General features: G+C 40.0%; 1 protein-coding gene across 24 annotated transcripts in view; it reads left to right on the forward strand.

The window, feature by feature from the left end:
• Nucleotides 1–13,902, forward strand: part of HELZ (helicase with zinc finger) — a 148,350-nt gene that overhangs the window by 79,873 nt on the left and 54,575 nt on the right. For all 24 annotated transcript variants that reach the window (XM_081580733.1, XM_081580741.1, XM_081580743.1 and 21 more), the window contains 6 exons: nt 683–861; nt 3,670–3,788; nt 4,940–5,085; nt 6,298–6,445; nt 10,452–10,635; nt 11,784–12,012. In XM_081580733.1, coding sequence (XP_081436859.1) covers nt 683–861; nt 3,670–3,788; nt 4,940–5,085; nt 6,298–6,445; nt 10,452–10,635; nt 11,784–12,012 — 1,005 coding nt within the window. The remainder of the gene's footprint in view (nt 1–682; nt 862–3,669; nt 3,789–4,939; nt 5,086–6,297; nt 6,446–10,451; nt 10,636–11,783; nt 12,013–13,902) is intronic.

The raw sequence follows: 13,902 nt of genomic DNA on the forward strand, positions 1-13,902 counted from the left end.
TGCCTCTGCTGGGCTGTAGTGAATAGGTACCCAGTGGATCTTTGTGATGGGGTGAGTTAGAGATGGGAGGAAGGTGGATGAGATGTTTGTATACCATCTTAGTAATCTGTTGCATGAGTCCTATTTATATTTTTCTTTTGCAATTAATAGAAGAGATGCTTTTAAGATTTTCTGGTTGTCCAGAATTTAAATTTATTTTTAAATCTCCAGAACTTTAGATAAAGATCTGCTTAAATATAGGTGTAAGACTGTATTCTAAAGTGAAAATGCAAGTAACTTTTGAAATCTCTTGTAAGTATGCAATTCATTGTTTTTTTATTAGCATAGATAATTAAAATGTTATTTTTGTAAGATATTCCTGGGAAAAAAGTAATAGGAAATGTTTTCAATTAAAAAGAAAACCAATGCTTATGAAACCCTTTGTATTATTCTGTTGTAAAATTAATCTGAACACTTAAAATAATTAGATATTTTTTTATCGTAGTGTGTGTACTTTCTGCTTGATTCTGGGGGAAGTCACCATTGTATGTTAAATTCTAATCCAGTAGACTGTTAACAGTTATCAGATTTATTTGTTAAATTCCAGGTATCGTAGTCTTAAAATTATACTGTCAGTGTTTTGATAATCCGATACAATAAGATGTTAATAAGTATAAACAGGACATGTTGTCTTCTTTTATAGGGTATATTTCAGAAACCGCTGGGTGAAGACTGTCCACCCAGTTGTGCATCAGTACTGTTTGATCTCAAGCGCACATTCCACCTTTCAGATGCCACAGAAAGAAGATATTCTTAAACACCGAGTGGTGGTTGTTACGTTGAACACTTCCCAGTACCTCTGTCAGTTGGACCTTGAACCTGGTATGCTGACTCAGGACCCAAAGCGGGAATGCACAGGGCTTCTACGTTCAGTTTAGACCAGGCGTTGGCCTGTGGGCCATATCTGGCCTACTGTCTTTGTAAATAAAGTTTTGTTGGATGGACCACAGTCATGCCCATTTACTCCCTATATTTTCTATGGATGCTTTTGTGCTACAGCAGCTGAGTTGAGTAGTTGCAACAGAGATTGTGTGGCTACCAAAAAACCTAAAATGTCACTGTTTGGCCCTTCACACAGAAAATATTATCGATCCCTAGTTTAGACATTTTAGTGGCTGTTACTCTGTCTTGTTCTCTGATTGATCAGATGGTATTTACTTAATATTGATCATGTGAGAAATTCAAAGTTGGACAGTTTATTTTTACAGTTTTCTCAAGTATATAATTTTAAAATACTTGTACATTATTACAGTGTAGAGACAACAATTATGATAGTTTTTTTGACATACTTTTAAGATTATTATATTTAATTATAGGAACTATGTAAAATCAAATATAGAAAGTACAGATATAAGGTAACAAAAAGTTCTGATAAATATGGCAAAGCTTAACCATCAGAATATGGTGTCACTTTAAGATAGTTGCTTTGGAAGGACATTCATGTATTGTTCTTATAATTGTTGACATTGCTCAACGCGTTTTTGCTCTCTCCTTTTGGAATTGCTTCCAGAGCCAGTACTAAGTTCTTTTCCATTTCTGAAAGGTGGAGACAGTTCCCTGCACCTTGTATTCCTGGCACCTGGCCCAGGGCCTAGACACCTGGAGGCCCTTGATAAACCTCTCTGTATCTTCAAAAAAGAACAATGGCCAAACTTTCTTTTTTGAAGGTAGATTTAATTTTAGAAAAGCTTCAGAATCTTTCGGAGACATGTCTGGTAAATAAGGTAGGTTATCAAACTGAGCAATGCCATTAGGGTGAACAGAGAGAGACGTGCCTCTCATGTAATGAGACTTATTTTTCTTGTGCACGCAGCTCATAGCTGGCTGGTGAGGGCAGTTACAAAAGCAGAGTTTCAAAAATGTTTTGAACAGTGGCTGCATCCATTGGAATGAGTTATATTTCCTCTCAACTGACTTCTTTGATGGAACAACACTTATTTGCAATGTAAATTTTGGTATGTTTATTTAACAATCAGTCTCATTACTTTATGATTATACTCTGCATATTTGCCACGTAAATTAAATACCCAAACCTCCTGAACAGTATAGTTTTGTGAGGAAGAGTAACGAATGGCTTTGAAGAGCACGAGTGTAGTACATTTATTGGAAGTAGGCTACCTGCTTTGTTTTGGCATTGTTTATACTTTCTCATGTCAACTCATAGAGGGTTATTTTATAGGCTAGACAACCAAGGCTCAGGCTAAATCAGTTTGACTGATTTAGGTTTCTTTTACTAGCTTAAGCTGTAGTATAACAATTTCAGGATTTATTCAATTCCTGATTTAAGCCTAACTATATTTAATTAAAACATTATCTAACAGAAACAGATTTTTTTTCACTAGTTTCAGTTTTTCCAATTCGATCCTGTAATTATATAGTCGTCTTTTAATTATTCTTGTAGAACAGAAAGCACAAGGTCTCCTAAACAGAAAATTGCATGTGTCCACATCATACTTGGGCCAGTCATTAAACAGACAACAGTTATTGATACTTGTCCATTTATTTGAATGGACCTCGATGAAGGTAATGGTGGTGGTTATTCCTGTCAGTCAGTAGGATTTAGAAAGTTCCCAACCTAGAAACAAGTTGCATTAGAAAGCTGTATAAACAGACTGTTTGGAACTCGTTGCTATTCAGAGAAATAGAGGTTAGGTTCTTGGGTCAACTCACAGGAGGCTAAATAACCTAGAGAGTTTATAGCTAGCTGTTCTGTTGAGAAACTGTTTGTGTTCCGTGCTGTGGAGTGAAAGCAGGGCCCTCAGCTCAGGGAGCTGGCAGCGGGGGCAGCATCACTCCTGCACGTCGAGACAGCAGGGAGATTCCCGCTCTGTCCCCCGCAGGAAAGGACACGGGGTCTTCGTCCTGTCCACAGAGTCCTGCGTGCAGTGAGCGACAGCAGTGAGCCAGGCGTGCGCTGTGTGCATCTGGGGAGTGTTTGAAAATGTACATTTTTGGTGCTTGTTGTATCATTTTTTTTCAGACTGGTGATTTTTTTTTTCAACCAGGATAGGTTCTTAGAGTAAAAAATTATATATAATCTGTCTATACAAACACGCACACACACACGCATGCACACACAATAAACCTAAATAATCAAAATAGTGAATTTGCTAATAGGTAACCTTTGTTTTTGGTCAAAGATGGATTATAACTTTCTCTTTTATATTAGATTTTGGGTATGCTGTTCTTTATCTTAATGTCTAATATGTATGTTTAAGCTAAAGTTACTCATGAACTACCATTGTTTTATTTTTGGTGTTTTAGCAAATAAACAGTGAAAGGACTCTGGGCCTGTCACTGTTTCATTGCTAGCTTTTCTTTGTGGTGAGAGCTGCTATCCTGAACTTTAAAGTCTCTTTCACGTGCACTGATGGAACTTGTTAGTCTGGGGGCCAGGAGGTCCAGGTGCCATTTATTGTCTATTATTGAGTAAAATAGTTATTCTTTTCAACTTCTATTTTCTAACTAATGACTGAAATGTACATACAGTCTTCTAAATTGAGGATTGGCATTAAAGCACTCCGAACTCTTCGTTAGGCCTCCGAATTCTTTCCTTGACGGAGAAGAAAGGACCTCCTCCCTTTACTGCTGCTGTAACGCACTGTCCTGTGTTTGCCCTGTGCCTTATAGGGGTTTTTACGCACATTTTGTTAGACGAGGCTGCCCAGGCCATGGAGTGTGAAACCATCATGCCTCTGGCACTAGCAACTAAACACACTCGGGTTGTGCTGGCTGGTGACCACATGCAGGTGGGTGCCCTCCGAGTCAGCGTATCGAAAGGAACTTGTATTATGTTTTGATGTTTAGTATCTTGTTTGTTTTCTAAAGCATCCTATGAAATTGTGCCATGCATTTCAGTTCAAGTACTTTAAATGTTTTTGTACTAATAGTGAAAAATGTTGGTATTTCTGAAGGAAGATTGCTACCCTACCACTTTATTTCCTTTGGCTAGAGAGTAGAATGAATAAAGTTATCAGTGTTAGAATTTTCATGTTTGTTAATTTGAAGTTCAGTTCTCTACAGTAGGAATATTTGATTCTTTTCTGTATTGAATAAATTTAAATTATCCTCCCTATGATTCCCCAGTTCCTGTCCCCAACATTTGTTTTCCTGAAACGTTAAATTTTTCATTATCGTGGGAAATTAAAATTAAAAATGATTCAAAATCTCAAGGAACTTGTCTGATCTTATTAATACCTATGTATGAAAGAGAATTACAGTTTTTCTAATAAAATATCAGTTTTATAGAGCTGCAAATTAAGGGTCTTTCTCTTTTGTCACAGTTGATTGATTGAACATATAGAGTATTGTAGTTGTCCAGACCTTTAGGAAAGAGTTGAATGTAGAGGAACAAAGTCTATTTTTATTGCTTTGCCAGAAGTAGTTTAGTTTTTGTTCTTAGAGTCTAAGTTATAGTCAAGAGTGGTTCGTTACACTTTACGAGATAAATATGGCTTTCTGCTAATTATCAAAAAGAAGCTTTTTAGTTATAGGCTGTATACGTTGCCAGGTTACCATTGGAAATAGTTGATTAATTTTAGTGAAACAGTCGATTGACTCCACCAGTGATACAATGAGTTACATTCCTAAAATTACTAAGGTAGTAGCTATTTATTATTAAGTCAGAGAAGTCCTTTATTAACCTGGATGCAGAAACTCTAGGTTAGTGTTGACATACTGGAAGGAAAAGTTGGAAAACTTTATTATTATTTATTAGCCTCATTATTTATAATAGTAAAGTTTTTCTTAGAATATATGTTTGACTCTGCTTATTGCAACATTCAGCATGCTGAGATTTAGTATATCAGAAGTTCCAGCATGGTGGATTTTTTTAGAAGTATGTTAATAATACTATTTGTGTATTTAGTTAAATTTTCTCCCGTGTGTTTATCTGTTACAGCTCAGTCCTTTCGTTTACAGCGAGTTTGCCAGGGAGAGGAACCTCCACGTTTCGTTACTTGATCGGCTATATGAGCACTACCCGGCCGAGTTTCCCTGTAGGATCCTCCTGTGTGAGAACTACCGCTCCCACGAAGCTATCATCAAGTAGGTGTGAGCTGCCCGCTCTGTCACGCTGTCTGCGGTCTGATGGGAGGGGACGGATTATTCCCAGCGAGTTACATGGGGTCCCTAGTGTTGCAAATTATGTTTAATTTTATGTCTGTAAAAGTTACACCTCAAGAGTTAGCTGTAATTTTCTATAGCAGGGCAGTTCTGGAGACAAATCTTCAGTTTCTACTAACTATAACACCTTTTTCTGTGACTGAATACATAATGTGTATGTAAAACTACATGATATAATAAGCAAATATGTTGACAAACTACATAACGGTTTATGAATATGATTCTGGTTGTGTTACGCGAGGAGTCTGTTTTAAAGAAAAGAAGGAAGGAAGGAAGGAAAACCATGAAATTTAGTTTCAATTAAATGGAGTACACATCGTGGAAAGTGAAAGTATCTTGAGCGGTAGCTCCCTAAAGAGCCACAGGCCAGAGTACCCTCCAGCCTCACCCAGACCAGCCCCGGGGAGCCCTTTGTGCTGCGTCTAATCACTATCACCACCAAAACTTAAGGCTTGTTCAAATTTAGTATAATTTAACAATATTGATTATGGTGGTCATGGGAAAATCATTTTTAGGTTTCTCTGAAAGCAACAGGAGAGAGAGAGATAAATTTAGGTTTGACTCTGGCTTTTATCATTGTCTCCACATGTGGTTCCTCTGACTGTCGCCAGTCATTTGCTGCGGTCAGTGATGATGACTCGAGCACTAGGTAGTATCTTCCTTAGTGAAGAGCGTTCATTTTACAGCTGAAGGCTGGAATGGCCGTCAGTTATGCGTGTGGTTTCAATGTCTGTAGATCTTTGCAAGTGTATGATCCACATAAATCAAAATACGCATTTAAAATAATTTTAGTGTAGAGAACCATAACAGCTAGCAAATTTCCTTATAGAGCAAGATTCTTATTTAGAATTGAACCATCATTATCTCTTCCTTTTCTTTCTATATTCCGGCTTCATGCCTTCCCCGGGTCAGTTCATATAGCAGTAGTGTACCAGGACCCTACAGGATTTGTATTGCTGTGGTCAATTTTGGAGGAAATCTTGGCATCATGGATATTAGATGTTTGGGTTAAAGTTAATCATGGGCATACAGCAACATTAGATTTGACTGGTAATTTTTGTTTCTTATGGGTAAAATTAATTTTGGAGCTCAGTTACTTTTTACTTATTTATTTATTTTGGTCTTTATCTGCAGTTACACCTCTGAGCTCTTCTATGAGGGCAAGCTGATGGCCAGTGGAAAGCAGCCAGCACACAAGGAGTTCTACCCACTAACTTTCTTCACAGCACGAGGGGAAGATGTACAGGAGAAAAATAGCACAGCCTTTTATAATAATGCAGAGGTACCGTAGTTCTTCTTGCAAATTGTCAACATTTTTGCAGTCAGAAAGTCTGGTCTTATTAAACATTTGTTTAAAATTTGGGTTGATATTTTATCATGTGTTGACTTGATTTACATAAAAATGGTATGAAGGTTTATTCTTTTTTGTGTAACGTTGAATTGTTAAGATAAACCTACCGTGGGAAACAGAAATTTGGGTTTACATTCTGTCTTATGCCGAAGCACAGAGCTTAATTTAAAAGTCGGCGTTTTCATATAGGTTATTATTGTTAGCCATCTAAAAAGGACTATGATCACATTTTATAGTGCACACTTGAATCAGGTATCACTTTAAACGAGTAAGACTTGACAAGAGTCCTGTGCTCCAAGAGGTCACACGGATGACGACATTGCTAACCAGTTATGTACGACTTGCGTGGTTCTCTTACAGTTTCTGACTTTTTAAGTTTAGAGAAAATGTGGATAGTATGAGGGGTCAGATCAGGCAGCAGCCAGAAACTTTGACATCTGCAGGGTCTCAGACCAGAGAGCCCGAGGTTTGTTTCCGGCTGTCACATGGGGGTGGAGTTCTGGACTTCAGGAAGCCCAGGGGAGGCGGGGTGCGTGGTTGGTCATTAGGAGAATGATTCTTGATCCGTGATCTCTATCTCCCTCTCCTCCCTTGAGTCCCATGCTTTACTCATTTTATTTACAAAGAAATGGCTTTTATTATGTAATAATAATTCATCTGTCCCTTTTAAAATTGATCAGAGGCCTGGAGTTAGAAGTCAGTACAAGAAAATTGACAGTACCCATTTGGTAAACTCCTAGCCAGAAGCAAAGCAACTTGGCATTTTAATTAGTCTGTGCCAATTAATTTTAGGAAAAGGTAAAGTTTTCTTTATGTTTGAAATGTTGACAGATAACTCTAAGGGTTTCCTTTATTACTTTTGCACTCAGGTTGGAAAATGCTGGCTGGAAAGTCAGTTAAGATGAGAAAGGAGAATAAATACACTGTTTTACCATCTTTTGTAATTAACCACGTAATTACGTTTAGCAGTATGCTTTGTTTGTGTTGGTTCAAATTACTGTCTAGAGTCACTTGCTTTCAGCCTGAAGAATTTTAGTGTTTCTTTTAGGACATGTCTGCTAGTAAGGAAATCTTTCAGTTTTTGTTTTTCTGGGAATGTCTTTATTTTGCCTTCATTTTTGGAAAGTAGTTTTGCTGGATATTAGATTATAGTTTGAGTTCTTCCAGCACACTGAAATACGCTTTCCTACTGCTTTATTGCCATCATTGTTTCTGATGAGAAGTCCTCTGTTAATCTTGTTCGTGTTCTTTGTAGATGATGAGTTGGTTTTTTTGTTGCTGTTTTCAAGGACTTGTTTTTGTCTGTGACTTCCACCATGTTGACGATGGTATGTCTGGCTGTGGATCTCTTTGCATTTATCTTACTTGAAGTTCACTGAACTTGATGTGTTGATTATAGTTTTTCATCAAATTTGGAAAAATTTTAGCCATTATTCCTTTGAATTTTTTTCTGCTCTTTTCTATCTCTCCTGGGTCTCCCAGTATGTTGGTGAGCTTGATGCTGTTCCGTGTTTCTCTGAGGCTTTGTCTTTTTTTCCATCCCTGCTCTGTCTTCAAATCACATGATCTCTATCTGAATATTTTTGTTTGCTAGTTTGTTTTTCTACCAGCTCAGATCTGTTGTTGGGGCCCTCTGGTGATCTTTCATGTCCATTATTTCGTTTTCCATCTCCCCGAGGCATCAAAAACTCCATAGTGCAGTCCAGCTGAAGTTGGGCCCTTGGCAGGGACAGAGGAGTGCCGCCTTGTGAAGTTTGCTCTGATCTCCTGGGCAGAACTCAGGGTGCAGTTGCAGTAGGAGGGTGTGGACTTGCTCTTCAGCAGCCGTCTCACTGCACTGTCCTGCAGAAGGAGCTCTGGATGTCAAGTGTGTAGAATCTGTGCTACCGTCCAGAAGCTGCTGTACCCCGGAGAGTGGACCCTCTGCAGCCCAGAGCTGGGGGACGAGGTCTGCTGTTGTCCATTGGCTGCTGAATCTACAGAGTGGGTCTTCTGTCCTCGGAAGCTGTGGAAGGTGGCAGCTGCCGCCTGGCTGCTGGGCTCACCCGATCAGCTCTCCTGTGACACATCCTGTCTGAGCAGAGAAGGCCACCAGCTTTGCCCACCGTCCACTCAGGTCCTCGCTGCAGACCAGGGTTCGGGAAGGGGAGAAGAAGGAGGTGCTGCTCAAGTGCTGCTGATTGCTCACAGGCCTTCTGCCGCGTGCTGCTGGGAAAAGGGGATCTCTGATGTTCAGCTGCTGCCAAAACCACCCAAAGTAGCTCTTTCACCCCAGGGAGCACGAGCGGATGGGGCAGCCCCTCGGCTGCTGACGTGGTCCTTGGGACTGCTGTGGGGAGTGAGTGCGGCCCCGGGCCTGGGTGCCCAGCCTTCCGCTCTGCTCTCTGACTGCCTGTAGGCCTTGTTGAAACGGTACTTGTCAGTTTCTTGTAAACTCTTTGATTAACCTCCAGAGACTTTCGATGATTATCTGTTAACCTTGATGAGCTTGGTAGAGTCTGTCTAGGAGAGAGGCTCCCCGAACTCCTCAGAGCATTCCAAGTCTTTGCATTTTGACTACAGTTTTCTGCTGCTTACGATGTAAAGGGCAGGGGAGAGACGAAGTGGGGAAATGGTTGTGTTGCTTAGTGGTGGGGGCAGTGTGCGGAGGCGGGCAGCAGAGCTATGGCCCCACCCTGCACCCAGCAGACCTAATGCGGCGGGCAGGGCAGCTGGCCCTTGTTCCTTGCGGTGGGGACTCAGACCCGCCTCCCCACGCTCATGGTGAGAGGACGCTTCCCAATCCAGCGGGCTCGCCGGGGTCCTCAGACAGTCTTTGTGTCACTTGCTGCTATTGCATTATAACAATAGGACGACTGGGGTCTATCTCTCTGTCATTCATTTGAATTTATATCTGCAAGTGGGAGCTGCATCCTGGCCAATAATCCGCAAGTTCTTAAAAGGAATAAAACTACCAAATTTTTTGTATAGTTACTGTTATAAATTTGGATAGATATCACTGACAAATAATGAATAAATAATGTACTTAAAATATATTAAAAATTGTCTCCTTCCTCTCTCTGCCCTTAGACTCTTGCCTTACCCTCTATTGAGCTTGCCTTATATATCCATTTTAAATTAGGACACTATTTTCTAAATACACAGTAACCTTTTAGCAGACAAAGAACCTGTTTTATTAATCATTTTATCACCTATTGTGCCAAGCATTGAAACTGATCAATTCATTGAGTTAAAGTAGATTGAACTACACTAAAAACCATGTTATGATTCAGTAAGTGGGGTCCGAAGAATTCAAATGGGTGAAATGTGGTATGACTTGGTTGCGAGGGTCCTGAAGTGGCCTGGGTGAAGTTGAGCTGCCGGAAGGCAGTGACTGCTGAACGTCAGTCCCTCCAGTCCAGGTGTGTGCCCACCCCATCTGTGGTTGGGCGCCCCCAGCTCTTGGCTGCTCTGTTGTCAGTGGGGATGGAGGTGGTTTTAGCCCTTGTACTGCCGAGACCTGATGGGAGGCCCTGACTCGGGGAGTCTGGTTGTTTCATTGGCTTGACCCGCAGAGATGGACTGAGAGATGCTGGTGATGTGGGGACGTGCTTCCCTGTCCCCAGTGGGGTTGCCCGTTTCGTGCCCTTCTCTCCAGGTGGGAACCCAAATCTGTCCTCATGTAGGAATGGAGGTGAGGCAAAGGGTGGGGGCCAACTGCCAGTTACATTTTCTCTGATTTCTGTGTTTTCACTGGGTGCACCGTTGTAGAAATTTACTGCTCGAAATGTAAATAAAAATTTTTTATTCTCCCTGCGTTCATATCAGCAAAGTACTCCTATTGTCAGGTTGTTTTAAACTGACATTTGCTGATACGGGATCATTTGTTATATCTGTTTCAGTTACCGTAAGTTTTTTCTGATACCTTTAATATGTCTATGTGTGTGCTTATTTAAAGGTATTTGAAGTGGTGGAGCGTGTGGAAGAGCTGAGAAGGAAGTGGCCAGTAGCGTGGGGCAAGTTGGATGACGGCAGTATTGGTGTGGTGACTCCATATGCAGACCAGGTGTTCAGGATACGTGCCGAACTTCGAAAAAAGAGATTATCTGATGTTAACGTAGAAAGGGTGCTCAATGTTCAAGGTAACTATGAATTGAAATGAATTGGTTATTCAGATGCTTAAATTTCAAAGTATGTGCACTTCTGATATTTAGATTTCAAGATTTCTGGACAAGTATTTGTATATTCATTTCATATCAAGTTCTTTAATGCCAACATTGCAATTAAATGTTGAGCTCATTTACATGCTTATTAATTTTTTGTATCCGAATAAAAGAAGTATGAACAAGTTGACTTCTTCCATGACTATAACTGTGTGAATATCTGTGCTATAGTTACGGTCACAGTGGCATCCGATACTTACTGTCGTTATAATGTATCCAAGAACTAAAGATTTTATCTGATCATAAAGATTTTTAAAAACTTGCACCTGTCAAGCAAGGAATAGGCATAGCTTATTAAAGGCATAGTTTGTTCTTTATCTAAATTTTCCTAAGTGAGTAAAGCAGCTCTTAAAAATTTTCATGTGATTAGTTGCTATGAAATTTGTGTGTTTAAGTAAGTAAAGCAGCACTATAATGTTAGTGCCAGAGAAGCCAAGTACAATGTTAGGTTCCATGGGAATATTCAATAAAGATTTCTAAATTATGGTGGGGACGGGGGGAATAGCTCCACTGTACCATGCATTCAGATCACACAGAATTTGGGTGTGCATTTTAGGAAGAATACTGCTAGTAAACCAGGAAGCATCCAGGGAAGACCTAGCATAGTTAGTGGTCTAGAAACTGCATGTGGAGTCAGAAATGCTTGAAAGAACTACGATTGTTTGGCCTGGAGAAGAAAGGACTAAGAATTGACACTAAAACTGTACTCAAATATGTGGAGGCTTGTCACAGAATAGATATGTTAATGTAAGAAAGAATCTGGGGGAAAGGGTATAAACTGGGCTCTCAAGGCTTCCTCCTGGTGTCAGTTCTTTCAGTTATTTTGGAAATTATTTCCAGAAGTGGAATTTCTGCATCGTATGTTAATTATATGTTTAATTTTTCAGGAACTGCCATACTGCCATACCTCTTTACATACCATTTTACATTTCTACCTACAGTGAACAACAGTTCCAGTTTCTCCACATCCTTAATGACACCTGTTATTTAGCAGTAACATTTTAAAAATGAAATTCTCTTATTATATCACTGGTTCAGAATAACAATCCTCTTTTATTTTGTTGTAGGAAAGCAATTCAGAGTTTTGTTTCTTAGCACAGTACGTACAAGGCATACTTGTAAACATAAACAGACACCAATTAAAAAGAAAGAGCAGCTGCTAGAAGATTCCACAGAGGACTTGGATTATGGTTTTTTGTCCAACTACAAGCTTCTCAACACTGCCATCACAAGAGCACAATCCCTGGTTGCCGTGGTGGGCGATCCCATTGCTCTGTGCTCCATTGGAAGATGCAGGTAATTATGTGTTAGTGTTGGCGACATTGAATGGAGAAATGTAGTGATCTGTATCCCTGTGTACATGTTTATTTACATGACCTCTTTGCTAATTAAAGTTTAGTCTTAACCTGATATCCAGTGGGAACACAAAAATATATTGCTTTGAGTGTGTTCATTGTATATATACACTTGTGTATTCATTGTTCATCGTCACTCATTAGATATTTCCTGAGTGCCTACTATGTTCTAAGCACTCTTCTAGCCACTGAGGATGCATCAGTGAACAAAACAGACAAAAATCTCTGCCTTTTGGGGGCTTAACATTTTATTGGGGAGGAGAGGAAGACCGACAATAAAGAAAATAAAAACACTTAGTAATATTTTATGTGGTAAGTTCAGTGGAAGAGAAATAGAATGTGAAGGGGGATTAAAAGTGATGAGGGTAGGTGGACCAGCTTGTGATTGTTCTGTGTAGTTAGAGTCGGCCCTTGGAGACGCTGACCTTGGAGGTTGGGGTGTGTGCTCTGCAGGCGTCTGGGGTGAAAGTGCTGCGGAACAAGTGGGCGCCCAGTGGGGTCCTGAAGGTGGCTTTGTGGACATGCGTTATCTTTGATGGAAACTGAATTACATACACTTACTTCTCTTTGTTCTCTTTCAGTATTGCTCTAGCTTGTTTTTGATGAATTTCCTTCTCATTTTTTCTCAAGGCTTCACAGCCCAAATAATTCTTTCTGTCTAGTTAATTCAGAGAACCTTAAAATTAGGTGGTTAAGAAGGGTTGTTACTTCACTTTAGGAAAACTGATAACATTCCTTAGATTGTAGTCATAAGGAATGTTAAAATATCAGCATATATACAAAGATGGGCTCAATAAAGGACAGACATGGTATGGACCTAACAGAAGCAGAAGATATTAAGAAGAGGTGGCAAGAATACACAGAAGAACTATACAAAAAATATCTTCATGACCCGGATAATCACAATAGTGTGATCACTCACCTAGAGCCAGACATCCTGGAATGCGAAGTCAAGTGGGCCTTAGGAAGCATCAGTACGAACAAAGCTCGTGGAGTTTATGGAATTCCAGTTGAGCTATTTCAAATCCTCAAAGATGATGCTGTGAAAGTGCTGCACTCAATATGCCAGCAAATCTGGAAAACTCAGCAGTGGCCACAGGACTGGAAAAGGTCAGTTTTCGTTCCAATCCCAAAGAAAGGCAATGCCAAAGAATGCTCAAACTACCGCACAATTGTACTCATCTCACACGCTAGCAAAGTAATGCTCAAAATTCCCCAAGCCAGGCTTCAACAATACGTGAACCATGAACTTCCAGATGTTTAGGCTGGTTTTAGAAAAGGCAGAGGAACCAGAGATCAAATTGCCAATATCTGCTGGATCATTGAAAAATCAAGAGAGTTCCAGAAAAACATTTATTTCTGCTTTATTGACTATGCCAAAGCCTTTGACTGTGTGGATCACAATAAACTGTGGAAAATTCTGAAAGAGATGGAAATACCAGACCACCTGACCTGCCTCTTGAGAAATCTGTTTGAAGGTCAGGAAGCAGCAGTTAGAACTGGACGTAGAACAACAGACTGATTCTAAATAGGAAAAGGATTACGTCAAGGCTGTATATTGTCACCCTGCTTATTTAACTTATATGCAGAGTACATCATGAGAAACGCTGGGCTGGATGAAGCACAAGCTGGAATCAAGAGTGCTGGGAGAAATATCAATAACCTGAGATATGCAGATGACTCCACCCTTATGGCAGAAAGTGAAGAAGAACTCAAGAGCCTCTTGATGAAAGTGACAGAGGAGAGTCAAAAAGCTGACTTAAAGCTCAACATTCAGAAAACTAAGATCATGGCATCCGGTTCCATCACTTCATGGCAAATAGATGGGAAA

The sequence above is a fragment of the Giraffa tippelskirchi genome, chromosome 3, assembly GCF_054371585.1.
Source record: "Giraffa tippelskirchi isolate mGirTip1 chromosome 3, T2T-mGirTip1v1.2.pri, whole genome shotgun sequence".
NCBI classification, from domain to species: domain Eukaryota; kingdom Metazoa; phylum Chordata; class Mammalia; order Artiodactyla; family Giraffidae; genus Giraffa; species Giraffa tippelskirchi.